Source organism: Syngnathus leptorhynchus, chromosome 3 (assembly GCF_054491065.1).
Source record: "Syngnathus leptorhynchus isolate UIUO chromosome 3, UIUO_Slep, whole genome shotgun sequence".
Lineage (NCBI taxonomy): Eukaryota > Metazoa > Chordata > Actinopteri > Syngnathiformes > Syngnathidae > Syngnathus > Syngnathus leptorhynchus.
Genome location: NC_141197.1, coordinates 5,572,095 through 5,588,593, shown reverse-complemented (window position 1 = coordinate 5,588,593; position 16,499 = coordinate 5,572,095). Strand labels below are relative to the sequence as shown.

General features: G+C 41.7%; 1 protein-coding gene across 4 annotated transcripts in view; it reads right to left on the bottom strand.

The window, feature by feature from the left end:
• The window catches only part of shcbp1 (SHC SH2-domain binding protein 1), a 53,170-nt gene extending 38,045 nt beyond the window's left edge, over window positions 1–15,125 (bottom strand). Inside the window, exons 1-5 of one of the 4 annotated variants that reach the window (XM_085908282.1) lie at window positions 14,977–15,125; window positions 14,734–14,903; window positions 11,044–11,274; window positions 6,127–6,242; window positions 1,947–2,155 (exon numbers count right to left, since the gene is read on the bottom strand). In XM_085908282.1, coding sequence (XP_085764408.1) covers window positions 1,947–2,155; window positions 6,127–6,242; window positions 11,044–11,274; window positions 14,734–14,896 — 719 coding nt within the window. In that variant the 5' untranslated portion in view covers window positions 14,897–14,903; window positions 14,977–15,125. Of the gene's footprint in view, window positions 1–1,946; window positions 2,156–6,126; window positions 6,243–11,043; window positions 11,275–14,733 lie in introns of all 4 variants that reach the window. The other 3 variants (XM_085908281.1, XM_085908280.1, XM_085908283.1) reach the window with 3 other exon arrangements.
• Between the last annotated feature and the right edge of the window lie 1,374 nt (window positions 15,126–16,499).

Below are 16,499 nucleotides of genomic sequence, written 5' to 3'. Positions count from 1 at the left end.
TCATTTTTCTCTTAAGAGGGGTTCGGTGCATGCGCATATGAAACTGGTGGGGTTCGGTACCTCCAACAAGGTCCCGACTCCTGCACCGGTTGGTGCTTCTTCCCTCACGTGTGTCCGGGTGCCACCTCCTGCGCTTGAACTCAGTCACATCCGCAGTGACGTCAGTGACTCAGAGGCATGCCCCGCGCTATCAGGTCTCATTGCCGCTGTCCCAACTCCTGGATGGCAGTGCTTTTTTCCTATTTGCGCAGCCGGCCGCGCACCCGTGCTTGTCCGCAGTGACGCACATTGCTCAGAGGCACGCCCCGCACTATCAGCGTGTATTTAAACGCCATTCTAATAAACATGAAATCATGCCTGATGTTCTACTGACAATACTCAGAATTTTTCAATTTTTCTATGATTTGACGTTGACCTAGGGGGCTTTTTTCCTTGTTGTTAGCTCAAATACCAGCACACCCATTTGCCAAGCTGCGCAAAACGTTTTTAAATGAGCAAGAGCTGAACATGGAAATGTTTGTTTCAGGCAGGCAGCCTGTGGCAGAGATGTCTTTGGATAATGCCTTCACTAAGTGGCTGCCATGTTGCATGGCGAGCTCAGCAATCGTCGCTACATTATTGTAACGACAATCCATGGCAAAATTGCTTAAAAAAAAAAAAAAGAACACTGAGAACGGAGCCAAATACACCCAAGGTGGCAGCTTTAGGCACGTCATCAACCAGCCTAGGCTTAGTCTACTAATATACAAGGTCTCTACAGCTAGCCTACGAAGTAGCTATTTTACAATGTCGAAGTGTGTAATAACCGACACTTGACCACAATAGATGCAACCATATGGAACTAGAAACGATTCTGGAGTTAGAACAATGTGACAGCAATGCGTCTGCGGATGATATTAGTAAGCAGATGTGGGCATTCTGTTTGTAATGATGGATGTTCCGTCAGTCCTTCACTGACGGACGCCCATTTGCTGATGAATGACGACCTTAAAAAATGATGGACTCAGCACTGGTGGATGTGGATATTTGGCCGTCACTATTGATATGTCTTTATTTCGAACATGTTTAAAACATGAAGAGGAAAAATTAAATAAATTAAATTTTAAAGTGTCATTTAAGTCATAGAAAAAAAAAAAACTAACAAAGAGGGAAAAAAAACTATGTTGGAACTTCTCGACCTTGCACACCATCTCGGTTTCCTTCCCTGCCAAAGAGGTAATGTTCCATGTCCATAGAGCATATAGCATCCAGATCCACTACGCAAGATAACTGCGCATTTAAAGTGACATATTTTCCCAAATGGATGTCTATGGAATTCAGGTATCACTGAAACCCCACGATCTGGAAATTAAGGTCACTCTAGACTTCACGGAATCACACCTTTTATCGGTTGTGCAGAAATTTCCAGGTTGGATGAGAAAAATCAACCCATCTTCAGCATGAATAGAAGAATGTACCCTATGTAATTATTTTATGATCAGTCCAGGGTATATCTGGCCTTTCGTTCAAATCAACCATAAACCTTAAGAAGCTCAGAAGGAAAAACAAATAGATGGATATTTGTTTGCTTCATGTCTTGTTCATTCTTTCGATACATAAATATCATGAGGCATTGTATCGACTTGTATTCCAATTTGCATTAGTGACAAATATCAATGATAAAAGATAATATTTAGAGTAGTGCAAAGCCAACGCTGCATTCACAGGATTGCCAAAATACAGGAGCAGCAAATTTTTGTCTGTTATGTACACAAAACCAGTGCAAAAACTGATCTGCTAAGAAAATACACAATTTCACAGGCAATTTGCCAGTGTTTGTAGGTTTCTATCAAATCAATAAGGATGTGCTAGAACTGACCATTACTGAAATGTTGCTTTTTTATTTTTTACACAAGATTATAAAGATTCAAACATGGTTCAACACAGTAATTTGGATAAAGTCATACCTGAGATGCTCAATGCCCAAGGCGGTCTGGTCGTACTCTCCCGACTCTTCATAGACAATCTGAAGTTCTATTAAAGGGACCTTGTGCTGGGTTGCCTCTAACAGCTCTGCCACAGCTTGCTCATTAATTTCACATCCTTTGAGCTCACACTGCAGGGGAAGCACAGGCTTCACACAAGCCTTGAGATCACTGAAGTCGACATCACAAACCTGAAATAATGCCCATCTATTGGTTAGTTTGAATAAGTTTGTAATTATCCACAGATTTTGAATCAGTGGGATTTTATTGTACTGCCAAGAATATACAGTAATTGATGAAAGGGGCTGTTTATGAAATGCAAAGCAATGCAAAGTTGTTTTACTCAATGCAGCTTTATGATGTAAACATTTACTAATCTACATGGGAATTGCATGTCTTAAGGAAAAAATATGCGGTGCAGAGAAAGGCTATGAATGAGACTATCAGGATAAACAAAATAAAAAAACAAAATAAACTCAACTAAACGCTTGCCTCTACTCTGAGATCCAGCTTTTACACGGAGCTCTATGTGCGGCGTGGCTCAGTGGTAGAGTGATAGACTCACTCTAAAGTTGTGGGATCTATCCTCAACCCTGGTGACCATGTCGAAGTATCCTTGAGCAAGACAATGAACCCCAATTTGCTCCCAGTGTGTACCTGGAAGTGCCTTGCATGGCAGCAGCCTCCCATTGGTGTATGGATGTGTGTGTGAATGTGAGGCATTGTAAAGCGCTTGTGGTGTATGGTGTAGGTCAGGAGTGTCCAAACGTTTGCAAAGTGGGCCAGATTTGCTTAGATGAAATTGTAAAGGGGCCGACCAGTCGCACCGACATTCCTCGAACCATTACCGTTGTAAATATGTAACTATAGCATTTGCTGTCTGCAGATAGGTTGATATTGGAAATGAGAATCTATTGTTAATTAACAGAAAAGTTAAAGGTTAAAAAAATAATAAATCAAATACAAATGAACAATTTTATGAAAGTTGAATGATTTTTTTATGTGATGTATTAAGTTTGTTTTATTATTGTTATTGTTGTATTAATGAGAAGGGTGATATTGGTGTTTCGACTGCAGTAGACAGGCCAGGTTGCATCATGTCAGATTTTCAATCTGAATTAAATCATTCTCCATTCTATCTTTTTTAATTCAACTTCATACGCAACAAATTACTCCATAATCACAAAATAATCACTGCGAGTGGGCGGCAAGTGATTCTGCAGGAGAAGAAAGACCAATGAGAGCGGGCGAAAGTTAACTGCAGTATACACATAGCCAATAAAATAATGCCAGAATGCCTTTGTGGCTGTGCCATTTGCATATTGTGCAGTATAACTCATGGCTGGGCAACTCTGATTGAGAGTACGTTTGCTGGTGGCAACAGAGGCGTACAGAGCTGTATTGAGAGGGACCCGAGACCCTGGTGCTTGTATTAGATCTGTGTGTTAGGAATAAATCCACTCGTGTGTGAAAATGCCGGCTTCCTGATACCTTTCTATTGCAGAACAAGCACGCATATTGTTGGATGAGTGGCAGTTGGGTAAGGTCACAAATTGGAGTCAGATTACTAACTTGAGTTTGTTAATTTTGAAATAAATTACCAACACCGTCAACATCACAGGGATCTCCTCCTACTAGTCAACGCATTTCTTTCACTGCTAGCAAGGGTTGGTTTGAGAGGTTCATCATGAGATTCCACCTGAAGAGTGTTTAGTTCCATGGAGAAGCGGTCTCTGCAGACAAAGTTGGCGCAGAGGTGTATAAAAATGAGACTTTTAAGTCTATCATTGAAGAAGGGCGCTATATGCCTGAACAGGTGTTGAACATGGATGAGACTGGCTTTTTGGAAGAGTATGCCATAAAGAACATTCATCATAAAGGAAAAGAGCAAAGCACCTGGGTTTAAGGTCTCCAAGGATCGCTTCACGCTCCTAATGTGTGGCAATGCTGATAGGCATATGGCACAGCCAGTGCTAATTTATAAATCAAAGGTTCCAAGAGCCCTCAAGAACAAAAACATGAATGTTCTCCCAGTGTATTGGATGCACTATCCGAAAGCTTGAATAACCAAGTCATTGTCAAAAGTTTGGTTCCATAAGTGCTTCATCTCCAAACTCAGGGTTTACCTCGTTGAAAAGGGGCTAAATTTTAATGTGCTACTACTGATGGACAACGCTGGAGGCCTGAGTGCCTAAGGCAGGGGTGTCCAAACTTTTTGCAAGGAGGGCCAGATTTGATAAAGTGAAGGGGCCCGGGGGCCAGTAGTTTTTTCGGACATTTTTTTAACTACAATTTCATCCAAATAAACACTATTATAATACAAATTTCATTCTCCCAATTGTCTTTATTTTTTAAATGACAAAATAACCAAATATAAGCCACTCAGGCAGATGTGAACAACTCTAAAAACACAAATTCTGCCTTTCATTCATATCTGAAGAGTCCGATAACATTGAACAAACTGTATGAAATACCTGAAATTTACATGAGTTTAAAATTATTTTTGCCTCATGAACATTTTAAACAGGAGTTATAAGTAATACATAAAATACAATAACATTGAACAAACTGTATGAAATACCTTAAATTTACATGAGTTTAAAATTATGTTCGCCTCATGAACATTTCACAGGGTTCACGCAGCCGGTTCGCGCGTACCCTTTTTACAACGGGTTTATTTCTGCATTTGACTTGCGCATGCTCCGCATAGCAGGACAGCTGGAGTCATGTTCTCGCTGTGAAATCACGCCGGGTCGCGCGAGATTACATTTCTGCGGCATAAATATTAAATAGCTTTGGTACGCGTGTATTAAAGCGCTGGTCAACAATGTCGGCGGGCCACATACTAAAGATTTTATCACAGAGGCTGCGGGCCTGATGAAATTTGACCACGGGCCGCAATTGGCCCGCGGGCCGGACTTTGGACATGCCTGGCCTAAGGTGTGTGCATTGAATTATTGCCTCCAAGAACCACATCCCTCATCCAACCAACGGACCAGGGTGTTATTTGTGCGTTTAAGGCACTGTACACCAAGCACACCATGCAAGACCTGGTTGAATCCATAGACACTGAAATGAACTTTTCGGTGCAGCAGTAGTGGAAGGCGTTGAGTATAGTAATATGTCTCAAGCACATCGAGAACATGCTGAGGGAGATGAAGATGAGAAATTGTGGCTAGAAGTGGTCCACGACTATAAAGGATATAAGTACCTTTGAAGAAATTTGTCATTCCGCTATCAGTAGTGCAGTTAATAAAGCTAGGAAAGCAAGTCAAAGGAGTAGGCATTTCTGAAATGAATGAGGATGATGTTAGCAGGCACCTCAATTGCCAAGGAGAACTGCTAACAGATGAAAATCTGGCTGAGCTGACAAGGTCAGAGAGTGGGGACGAAGCAGAAGGCAAATAAGATGATTCAGAAGAAGTCGGTCGAACACTCGAACATCTAGCAACCATAATGCGATCTGCAAAAGATCTTCAGAGGGTGGTGGAGGAATGGGACCCAGAGATGATTTGTGTGTTGCAATTCAGAAATGCAGTCGACAGAGCGCTGCACGTGTATAAATGCATCTTAACTTAGGGAAAAAAGCAACGTCAGCAGCTGCCTATCACTACGTTTCTCACACGACCACCAGGAAAAGAACCAAGGGAAGACTCCTTTGTAATTCCAGAAAGTGAGGACAAAGTCATGGCACCACCTAACGAGTTTGGCATCTGACCTTACAATAGTAGTATAAATATATAAATAAATAAGAATGTTTTTGAAAGTCAGTTAGACTTTAAAATGTTTAAAAAAAAAAAGGGTTTTGAAAAATACAATCATGTTTAAAAATACAATAAAGATTCGTAAAAGTTTTGTGTGGATATTGTAACAATTGACTTTACATCGCAGATTCTCACCTCTCGCGGGTGGTCTTTGAACCAACTATCTGTGATAAACGAGGGATCACTGTACATCTTCAATACAATGTAAACGTGACGAGCTCTGGGGCCAAGAAACCCATTATGAGGCGTACATCACCTTGTTTTAGTTTTGTAATGTCCTGCCTCATAGAACATTTCATGTCATTACTACATGTCGTGGTTTCTATTATTTAAATATTGCTCAAATGGAATGTTCATTTTCACTTGAAAATAATAGAAAAACACATGGAATGTCTCACCTCTACAAGAACATCAAACAACTCCGCAGACCACAGAGCTTGCCAACCGAATGACTGTACCACTTTTTTCAAGTAGTCAGCAGTAAAGGATTTTACTTCTGAAGGCTTGCAGTCACCTAATTATTAAAAAGGAAACAAAGAAGGCTAAATGGACATGTACAGAAAAGCAAACATGTATAATTTAGTTATTTTATGGCAGTATATCCAAGATTGTTTTACCCTGGCAACAATATGCCACAATAAAGTACAACAATACAATGCAACATGTTTGGTGCCTTAAAAACACCAATCTCATAAGAGTGTATTCCGTAGTTAATATTTATCTCTCTTTTCACAACACATTCGTGAGAAAATGACTGTGAGGTTAACTTTTTTGTTTGTTGTGCTGAATAAAAAGTAAAATATTGAAACAATGTTTTTCGTCTTAATTTTCTTGCATTTTTTTGTTTCAACGGTCAGTAAGATGAACCTAAAATGCATACCGTATTTTTTGGACTATAAGTCGCTCTGGAGTATAAGTCGCACCAGCCATAAAATGCACAATAAAGTGAAAAAAAACATATATAAGTCACATCGGAGTATAAGTCGCACTTTTGGGGCAAATGTATTTGTCAAAATCCAACACCAAGAACAGACATGAACCAGCAACAGGCTGTACGATACGGTATGTTAACGTGACATATACACAAACGAGGAGCTGAGAACGGGCCTGACGTAACATTCAGAGTTATTCAAATAAGTATTACTTAAATAACACGTTTATCAAACCATCTGTGTGACTCCAATTCATTAAATCAATCGATCGTCCTTTATGTAAATAATGCTGCGTAGGCGCCGCATATGCGCCGCGCCACTGACGTCGGACTCGTTGTAAGTTGCATTTCTAATTATTCCACAGACCCATATAACGATATATAAAGTATATTTCAAATAACTATCATATTACAACAACACTATCAAACCATCTGTGTCACTCCAAATCATTAAATCCATGGATCAAATTCCTCGTTCTTTATGTCAACAACGCCGTGCGTGCGCTGCAGAGATCTAGCATATAACTATATTGTAGCGTTAACAAAGTACCAGGAAAGACGTGGGTTTATATAACAATATTATCAAACCATCTGTGTCACTCCAAATCATTAAATCCATCGATCAAATTCCTAGTCCTTTATGTCAACAATGCCGCACGTGCGCCGCACAGATCTAGTATATAACTATATTGTAGCGTTAAAGTACCAGGAAAGATGTGTGTTTGGTAAATGACTCTTTATTTAACAAAACAAGAGTTCAACGAGCCAACAACTACTGAACTGTAAAGATAAAAACATAGTTGCTACACGAAATAACATATATCAAATAACTATAACATAAATACGTTTTTCAAACCTTGTGTCACTCCAAATCATTAAATCCTTCAAACGTGGGGCCGTCCTTCATCTTCGTCATCCTGTGATCGAATCCTTTGTCCTTTATGTTAACAACCGCCGCGCCACTGACGTCACTTGCAGTTCAAATGACAGTAATCCCTTGCTACATCATGGTTTGTTTATCGCGGTTTCAAACTTCATTTATCCAAATACAATAATTTAGAGCAGATTCTTATTTGCAATGTCAACCTGGTATCTGACAAAACACAGGTTGATTAACTACAAAATCTATTGTGTTTCTTAAGGCAAATTTGATATACTGGTCAGTTACGTTCTTGTTCTGGAATGATGTTAGTTTGGACTTTCAGATTAAAGTCGCGGCTTTTCCCTAAACTTTCCCTGGCTCTACTGTGAGCCCTAGATTCCCAAACTCTTCCTCCCATCTCAAAGAGGAAATGAATGGAGGAAACTCATTTTGGCACGAGGAGTTGGTCTGTGCAAAGGGCTCTTGTAACCATGTCATATCGGTGGAATGCACCATAAATGCACCGGACTATAAATCACATTTTTTTTTTCATGGTTTGGCCTAGGGGTGCGACTTATAATCAGGAGCAACTTATATGTGAAATTATTAACCAGCTCAGTGGCCTAGTAGTAGAGTGTCCGCCCTGAGACTGGAAGGTTGTGGGTTCAAACCCCGGCCGGGTCATACCAAAGACTATAAAAATGGAACCCATTGCCTCCCTGCAAGGGTTGGAATTGGGGGGTTAGATCACCAAAAATGATTCCCGAGCGCGGCGCCGCTGCTGCTCACTGCTCCCCTCTCCCCCAGGGGATGGATCAAAAATCACATGGGGATGGGTTAAATGCAGAGGACAGAGCCCTTTGAGACTGCTTGTGATTTAGGGCTATATAAACTTGACTTGATTGATTGATTAACACATTATTACTCCGTAAGGAGACCAACATTACAAACCAAAACAGTCCAACCAATTGCGATCTTGTGGGTGGTAATTGGATAAGTAGAGGGCGCCTAGACCATCATACATATCCTCCGAGCGTGCTCCTTATCATGCAGCCTGAACAATGCTGACTTGCTGAATGTGAATCAGAACACCCTAGAATGGTTGGCTGTTTGGTGTGACAAGCTATGATGATGATGAACACATTACTTACTTACTAAGTACTTAGTACTACTTACTTACTTACTTACTATCAACAGATAGTTGATCTGTTATTTTCACTTTAAACCGCATGAAGGCGCACTAGGCCTGTGAAATAATTGGAGCTGCCACTGACATTGAGTCTGACCTTCCGGAATCAGCAGCGGCGTTGTTTATAAATGACACGAGGACGAAGATTTCGTTGGATTTAATGATTTGGACTGATGCAAATGGTTCAATAAAATAGTTTTTTATGTTATAATTATTTGACATATAGTTTTTATATAGTTGTATAGGCGTATAGAATAATGGGAACTGCAAGTGACAATGAGTCTGACCTCAGCGCCGCATGTATTTATTGCCAGTTAGCAATGGCGTTGTTTACAGAGGACAAAGATTTCGTTGGATTTAATGATTTGGAGTGACACAGATGGTTTGATAAACGTGTTATTTATGTTATAGTTATTTGAATAACAGTTCATATGTTACGTCAGGCACGTTCTCAGTTCCTCGTTTATGTAACGTTAGCATACCATATCGTTTTCCCCTTTGTTGCCTATTCAGGTCTGTTCTTGGTGTTGGATTTTGTGAAATAAAATCCACCCCAGAAATGAGATTTATACTCCAGTGAGACATGTTTTTTTCTTCTTTATTATGCATTTTATTGCTGGTGCGACTTGTACTCCAGAGCAATTTATAGTCCGGAAAATACAGTAATATGTTTACCTTTTCTGGGTCCGTACTATATGTAATCTGTGTAATCTATGAGATAAAAAATGGAACATTTATTCATTCCACAAACATTGCAAATGTCCCTGTTGTGTTCATGGTGGTGTTGTTTTTTTATGTTTCTTTGGGGTTTTATTTATTTATTTATTTATTTTATGTTGTGTTATGCTAGGACCTCTCGTAGCCCTGTCAGAAATCTGTATAGGCCCAGTTAAGTGTGTCCAATACTTTATTATAAAATATATTTATAATATTTTCTCAGCCACTGAATAAATAATAACATTTATAACTTAATGATTATTGACAGCTGAGGACCCCAAAAAAAATGCAAACAAATGCAGCCCCCTTTTCTCTTAACTAACTGAATACTTACTTGACTTAAAGACAACAAAAACACGCATTATATGCGCCATGAAACACGTTAATGCTCAGTAGTAAACATGGCACCTATTTGCCATGTAGGTAGTAATGGGCAAAATTACGCTATAGATTTGCTTCATTAATCAGATGGGAAAATGACACTATAGATTTGCTTCATTAATCAGTTGTGTTATTTTTTTTTGATAAATGAATTCTAGAATAAATGGATTTAAGAAGCAATGGTGTACTTTCAGCCCAATCAAGATGCGTAACAAAAAAAATGTGATTAAGTTTAATGGGGATATATGGAGCTGAAACAGGAAGACTTTGATGAAACATTTAATAATATACGTTTAACTTGTAGGTCTACGAAATGTGATTAGGTTCAATGGGAATATATGGAGCTGAAACAGGTAGACTTTGATGAACATTTATATTTTAACATTAAAGTCATTATGGCATTGAGTTTAAAAAATGGGGGAAGATGTGCACAATAGGCCCCTATGATGCGGCACAAGCGTTTCAAGATTCAAGAAGTTTATTGGCCAGGTTTGGGGCATGCCAAACAAGGAATTTGACTCCGGTAGATCTCAGCCTCTGTCCAACATTTAGGTGACTAACGACATTCAGGACGTGCAAAAATTGACAATTATTCTCAAACATCCCTCTGATCTTAAACTCCCAGGAGGGCAAGGTAAAACTCAAAACTCCTACTAGGGGAAATGAGAAACCTTGAGAAGAGACCACAGATGGGAGGATCCCTCTTCCAGGATGACCAGGCTGCAATGGATGCAGAGAGGACACAGTACACATAATATAGACAATTCATAGATAAAGCGTCGAGAGCAGGATATTATTGCACAGCAATTTGTACTTATTGTCAAGTCAATAACTTTGGTGTGGGGTAGACTAACTAATGAGTTTAATTAAAAAAAAAAACATGTTTAGACAGCATTTTCCTCCTTTGCAATACCTTTACTTTTATACTTTTAAATAGTTTTAAAACAATTGCGTTTATACATTTACTTAAGTAGAAAGCTGGAATTAATACTTAAACTCCTACTAGAGTATATTTGAATCCCACTATCTATATTTCTATTTGAGTAATGAACATGAAGCTTTTTGACATCGCTACCAATGAGGCAACAGCTTTCTACGTTGTTTTCCACCCAGTTTGAAAACCAGTTTGCTCGTCCCCAAAATTTTACCATAGCACACGCATGCACGACTGCAAGATCTGCTAGTAGCTGACGTCACACTGAGCTTGTAACTAAAATAGCTATTCACATTCTTACCTAGTATGAAGTCCTGGTAGGCTTTGAACCTTTCATAAAACAGGAGATGGTCTGTTTTGAATGTGTCTGGTAAAGTTGAGTTGATTCCTCCATTGTGCTCAGATCTCTGAAGCTGGGTTCCTGTCTTAGCGTTAAAGTTGTCTGTGCCACTGTCGTCGTCATCATCATCATCATCTTCATCCCCATCATCACTTGCATCATCGTGAGCTTTCCCTTCATTTTGGAAAAGAGCTGCCGCATTTAAAATAGAATGGAATATAGTCGCTCTCGGTCTCTCTAACGATCTCTCTATCTATAATGGGGTGACCAGACGTCTTCGTTTTCCCGGACATGACCTACTTTTGAGCCCTACAAAAAATGTCCGTGGGGAATTTCAAAATCGTCTGGGATTTTGTTGTACTGCCTCCGTGAGTCGTCACCTTATCGTGGTGGAGGGGTTTGCGTGCCCCTATGATCCTAGGAGCCATGTTGTCTGGGGCTTCGTGCCCCTGGTAGGGTCACCCATGGCAGAAGGGTCCTAGGTGAGGGGCCAGACAAAGCACGGCTCAGAAGACCCCTTATGACGAGTAAAATATATGGACCTAGTTTTCCCTCGCCCGGACGCGGGTCACCGGTGCCCCTCTCTGGAGCCAGGCCTGGAGGTGGGGCTCGAAGGCGAGCGCCTGGTGGCCGGGCCTTCGCCCATGGGGTCCGGTCGGGCATAGCCCGAAAAGAAAACGTGGGTCCCCCTTCCCATGGGTTCACCACCTGTAGGAGGGGCCAAAGGGGTCAGGTGCAAAGTGAGCTGGGCGGTGGCCAAAGATGGGGACCTTGGCAGTCCGATCCCCGGCTGCAGAGGCTGGCTCTAGGGACATGGAATGTCACGTCTCTGGCTGGAAAGGAGCCCGAGCTGGTGTGTGAAGCAGAAAAGTTCAAGAGTTTGGTCCGCATTTCCGGCAGGAAGTCGGATTCGTTCCCAGTGAGGGTTGGACTCCGCCAAGGCTGCCCTTTGTCACCGATTCTGTTCATAATTTTTCTAGACAGAATTTCTAGGGGCAGCCGAGGCGTTGAGAGTGTCCGGTTTGGGGACCTCAGCATCGCGTCACTGCTTTTTGCAGATGACGTGGTGCTGCTGGCTTCTTCAGGCCGTGATCTCCAGCTCTCACTGGTGCGGTTCGCAGCCGAGTGTGAAGCGGTCGGGATGAGGGTCAGCACCTCCAAATCCGAGTCCATGGTCCTCGGTCGGAAAAGGGTGGAATGCCCTCTCTGGATCGGGGATGAGATCCTGCCCCAAGTGGAGGAGTTCAAGTATCTTGGGGTCTTGGTCACGAGTGAAGGCAGGATGGAGCGCGAGATCGACAGGCGGATCGGTGCAGCGTCGGCAGTAATGCGGACTCTGTTCCGGTCCGTTGTGGTGAAGAGAGAGCTGAGCCAAATGGCAAAGCTCTCGATTTACCGGTCAATCTACGCTCCTACCCTCACCTATGGTCACGAGCTATGGGTCGTGACCGAAAGAATGAGGTCCAGGATACAAGCGGCCGAAATGAGTTTCCTCCGCAGGGTGTCTGGGCTCTCCCTTAGACATAGGGTGAGAAGCTCGGTCATCCGGGAGAGACTCGGAGTAGAGCCGCTGCTCCTCCACGTTGAGAGGAGCCAGATGAGGTGGCTCGGGCATCTCATCAGGATGCCTCCTGGACACCTCCCTGGGGAGGTGTTCTGGGCATGTCCCACCGGGAGGAGACCCCGGGGACGACCCAGGACGCGCTGGAGAGACTATGTCTCTCAGATGGCCTGGGAACGCCTTGGGATCCCCCGGGATAAGCTGGATGAAGTGGCTGGGGAGAGGGAGGTCTGGGAGTCCCTCCTAAAGCTGCTGCCCCCGCGACCCGACCCCGGATAAGCGGAAGAAGATGGATGGATGCCTCAAACAAAATACATGTACAGTCCATTGTCAATAGAATTGCCACTCAGTTCCATTACACTCAATTCCAGGTTTTTCTGTATCGTTGATTTTGTTTTTTTGTCTTTTTTTTTGGGGGGGGGGTCATTTGTGTAATAACATATGATGGTTTCTGTATAGTGAGGGGGGGGGGGGCAAGGTTTTGCAAGGAGGGCCAGATTTGATAAAGTGAAGGGGCACATTTTTTTAACTCCAGAAATTTCATGCAAATACACACTGTTATGAAACAAATTTTGTTGTCCTAATTGTCTTTATTTTTTAAATGACAAAATAACCAAATATAACCCACTCAGACAGAGGTGAACAACTTAAAAACACAAATTCTGCCTTTTCATATCTGAAGAGTCAGATAACATTGAACAAACTGTATGAAATACCTTAAATTTACAAGAGCCTAAAATAATTTTTGCCTCATGAACGTTTTAAATAGAAGTTATGTTATGCAAAGTTGTCTGTTATTATTAAAACTTAAAACAAGTGAATTTTGCTCTTGTCATTTACAATATTTTTCAGAAAGTAATAGTTTGTGCCACGTCTACAGGTTCATAACATCAACAGTATTAACATGGCCACTTCAAAATATTTAATATTAAGTCATATTTACTTTTGATTTACTTTTGACTCATGGCCCCACGTGATGAATTGCTGTTGTGATGCCAGTTCAATTTGGAGCTGCTTCACTAAATCAGCGCGGTCACTCCCTGTTAGCTTGTCGTATGTGTTAGCATGTCTAGTCTGATGGTGCCTCTTTAGGTTGAAATCCTTAAACAATGCAACCATCTCTTTACAAATTAGACAAACACAATTGCCTTGATTTTCAGTGAAGAAGTAACGTAATTCCCATTTCTCTAGAACGCGATGGCCCTCAATGTCAACTTTCCACGTTTCCTTTGCAGTCGCCATGGCAGAAATGAGCGGAGAGGGGTGGTGCTGCCACCTTTACAGTTTCAAGATTCATGATTTTATTTAAATTCAGTTTGACAGTCCAAGGGGGCCATAAATAATACATTATAAGACCGAAGCTGCGGGCCGTATGAAATCTGACCGAGGGTCGAATCTGGCCCGCGGACCGGACATTGGACAAACCTGCTATTTAGCAATTGCATTTATTGGCCCGAATAACACAAAACAACATATATACACTAACAAAAACATATTTATACTAACACTAACTAGTTTGATAGTGGTACACTAAGTAAAAAAAAAGACTAAAGAAATACGGCCATCAGTGCAGCATTTGAAGAAGAAGAGAGGGCTCCTCTTCAGTCCTCCTCTTCCGGGGTGCGTCGGCACCTTATTTGCCACAAACACGTAAGTGCCTGCATTGCACGTCAAGCACTCAGTTTCATAAGGATCACGCCCCTGGCGAAAGCACTGGAATTTTTTTTAATCAACTCCTCCGTGAACGTGCATTTTCGTTTTGGCATTGCTTGTTTACACTCGGTGAACACTGGACAGCCCACCTTTCTTCGTAGCAAAGTGACTAGATTTGAGGATTTATTTGCGAACTATACAGAAAACCTGGAATTGAGTGAAATCGAACGGAGTGGCAATTCTATTGAATATATACTATCCATGTATAATGTTTGAGGTAGTCCAACAAAATCCCGGACGGTTTTGAAATTCCCTCGGACATATTTTTTAGGGCTCGAAAGTAGGACATGTCCTGTAAAATGAGGACGTCTGGTCACCCTAATAATAGCATTATTGCAGGTTGCCAAATAAAATGAAGCTTAAGATGTTGCACAGACCTTGAGTTATATGCTCCATATTGCGTTCAGCTTCAGGACTCGCTGGGTTACTTTCTTCACAGGCTTCATCTCTGACAGTCGAGTGTCCAACGACGGTGTTTTCCTTCTGACTTCCATTCAAAATTCTTCCAGCCGATCGATCGTCATATATTTCTTGCGCCATTGAGATTCTGCAGTACATGAAAGAAATGTTATACAAATAGGATTGTTGCGCTTGTGAAAGCGACCAGCGCCCACACCGACCAACTTTCAAAATTTTCCCGGTTTGTAGTCAACGAGAACTTGTCAATTTGGGTTCACCAGCAGCTGTTCTTTTGTGTCATTACCGCCACCTATTGAACTGGAATGCAAATTACGACTTTGAAATGAACGACTTTCTTGGGTCCGATTTATGTTGAATAAACTCATGAAAGAACATCAGACACAAAGGCATAGGTTTGGTCTAAGCTTTGGTAGAGACATTACAACTTACTTCCCCCAACCGAAAACTAGATCATGATCATGCATCACATGTACACAACCAGACACTCATACTCGGCAGAACAGTTCAAGAACACTTTAATTATTGCTTTTCCAAACTATACGTTATTACGTAATTATATATATATATATATATATATATATATATATATATATATATATATATATATATATATATATATATATATATATTTGAGCACTGCTCAAAAAAATTAAAGGAACAGTTTTCTTATCAGGGTATGGCATGAATTCAATTACACTTTTCTGATAAGGTTTTGGTCAGGCACGTGGCAGAGGGGGTTGTTAATCACTTTCAGCTGCATTAGTGTTGATGGAATTAACAACAGGTACACTAGAGGGGCAATAACGAGATGGTCCCCAAAACAGGAAAACAGGACTGGTTTTGCAGGTGGAGGCCATTTCAAGCTCCTCCCTCTTGATCTTTTTTAACTGTTTTTCCACAAGTGTTGACTTTGGCAAGAGTCATTATCACAACTAGAAGCATGAGGCGATTTCTTAACCCTCCTGAAGTTGCGCAGATTGTCCAACTCCTCCAGGATGACACATCCATGCATGCTGTTGCAAGAAGATTTGATGTGTCTCCCAGTACAATCTCCAGAGCATGGAGGAGATTCCAGGAGACAGGCAGTTACTCTAGGAGAGCTGCACAGGGCCGTAGACAGTCCTCATCCCATCAGCAGGACCGATATCCGCTGCTTTGTGCAAGGAGAAACAGGTTGAGCACTGCCCGAGCCCTACAGAATGACCTTCAGCAGGCTACTGGTGTGAATGATTTTGCCCAAACAGTCAGAAACAGACTTCACGAGGGTGACCTGAGGGCATAACGTCCTGTAGTGTGCCCTATGCTCACTACTCAGCACCGTGGCGCTCGATTGGCATTTGCCATAGAACACCAGAATTGACAAGTCCGCCACTGGCGCCCTGTGCTTTTCACAGATGAGAGCAGGTTTACCCTGAGCACCTGTGATAGACGTGAAAGAGTCTGGAGAAGCCAAAGAGAGCGCTATGCTGCCTGCAACATCATTCAGTATGACCGGTTCGGTGGTGGGTCAGTGATGGTCTGGGGAGGCATTTCCATGGAGGGACGAACAGACCTCTTACTAGAGAACGGCAGTCGTCTCATTAGGAGCATGCCGCGACGTTGTCAAGCATGCATACAAGCATGTGGGGGCAACACGAGATATTAAAAATAGTTTTGAATTGCAGAAATTGATTTTAGGCAAAATGGACAAGCCTGCCACATCATTTTTTCACTTTGATTTTTG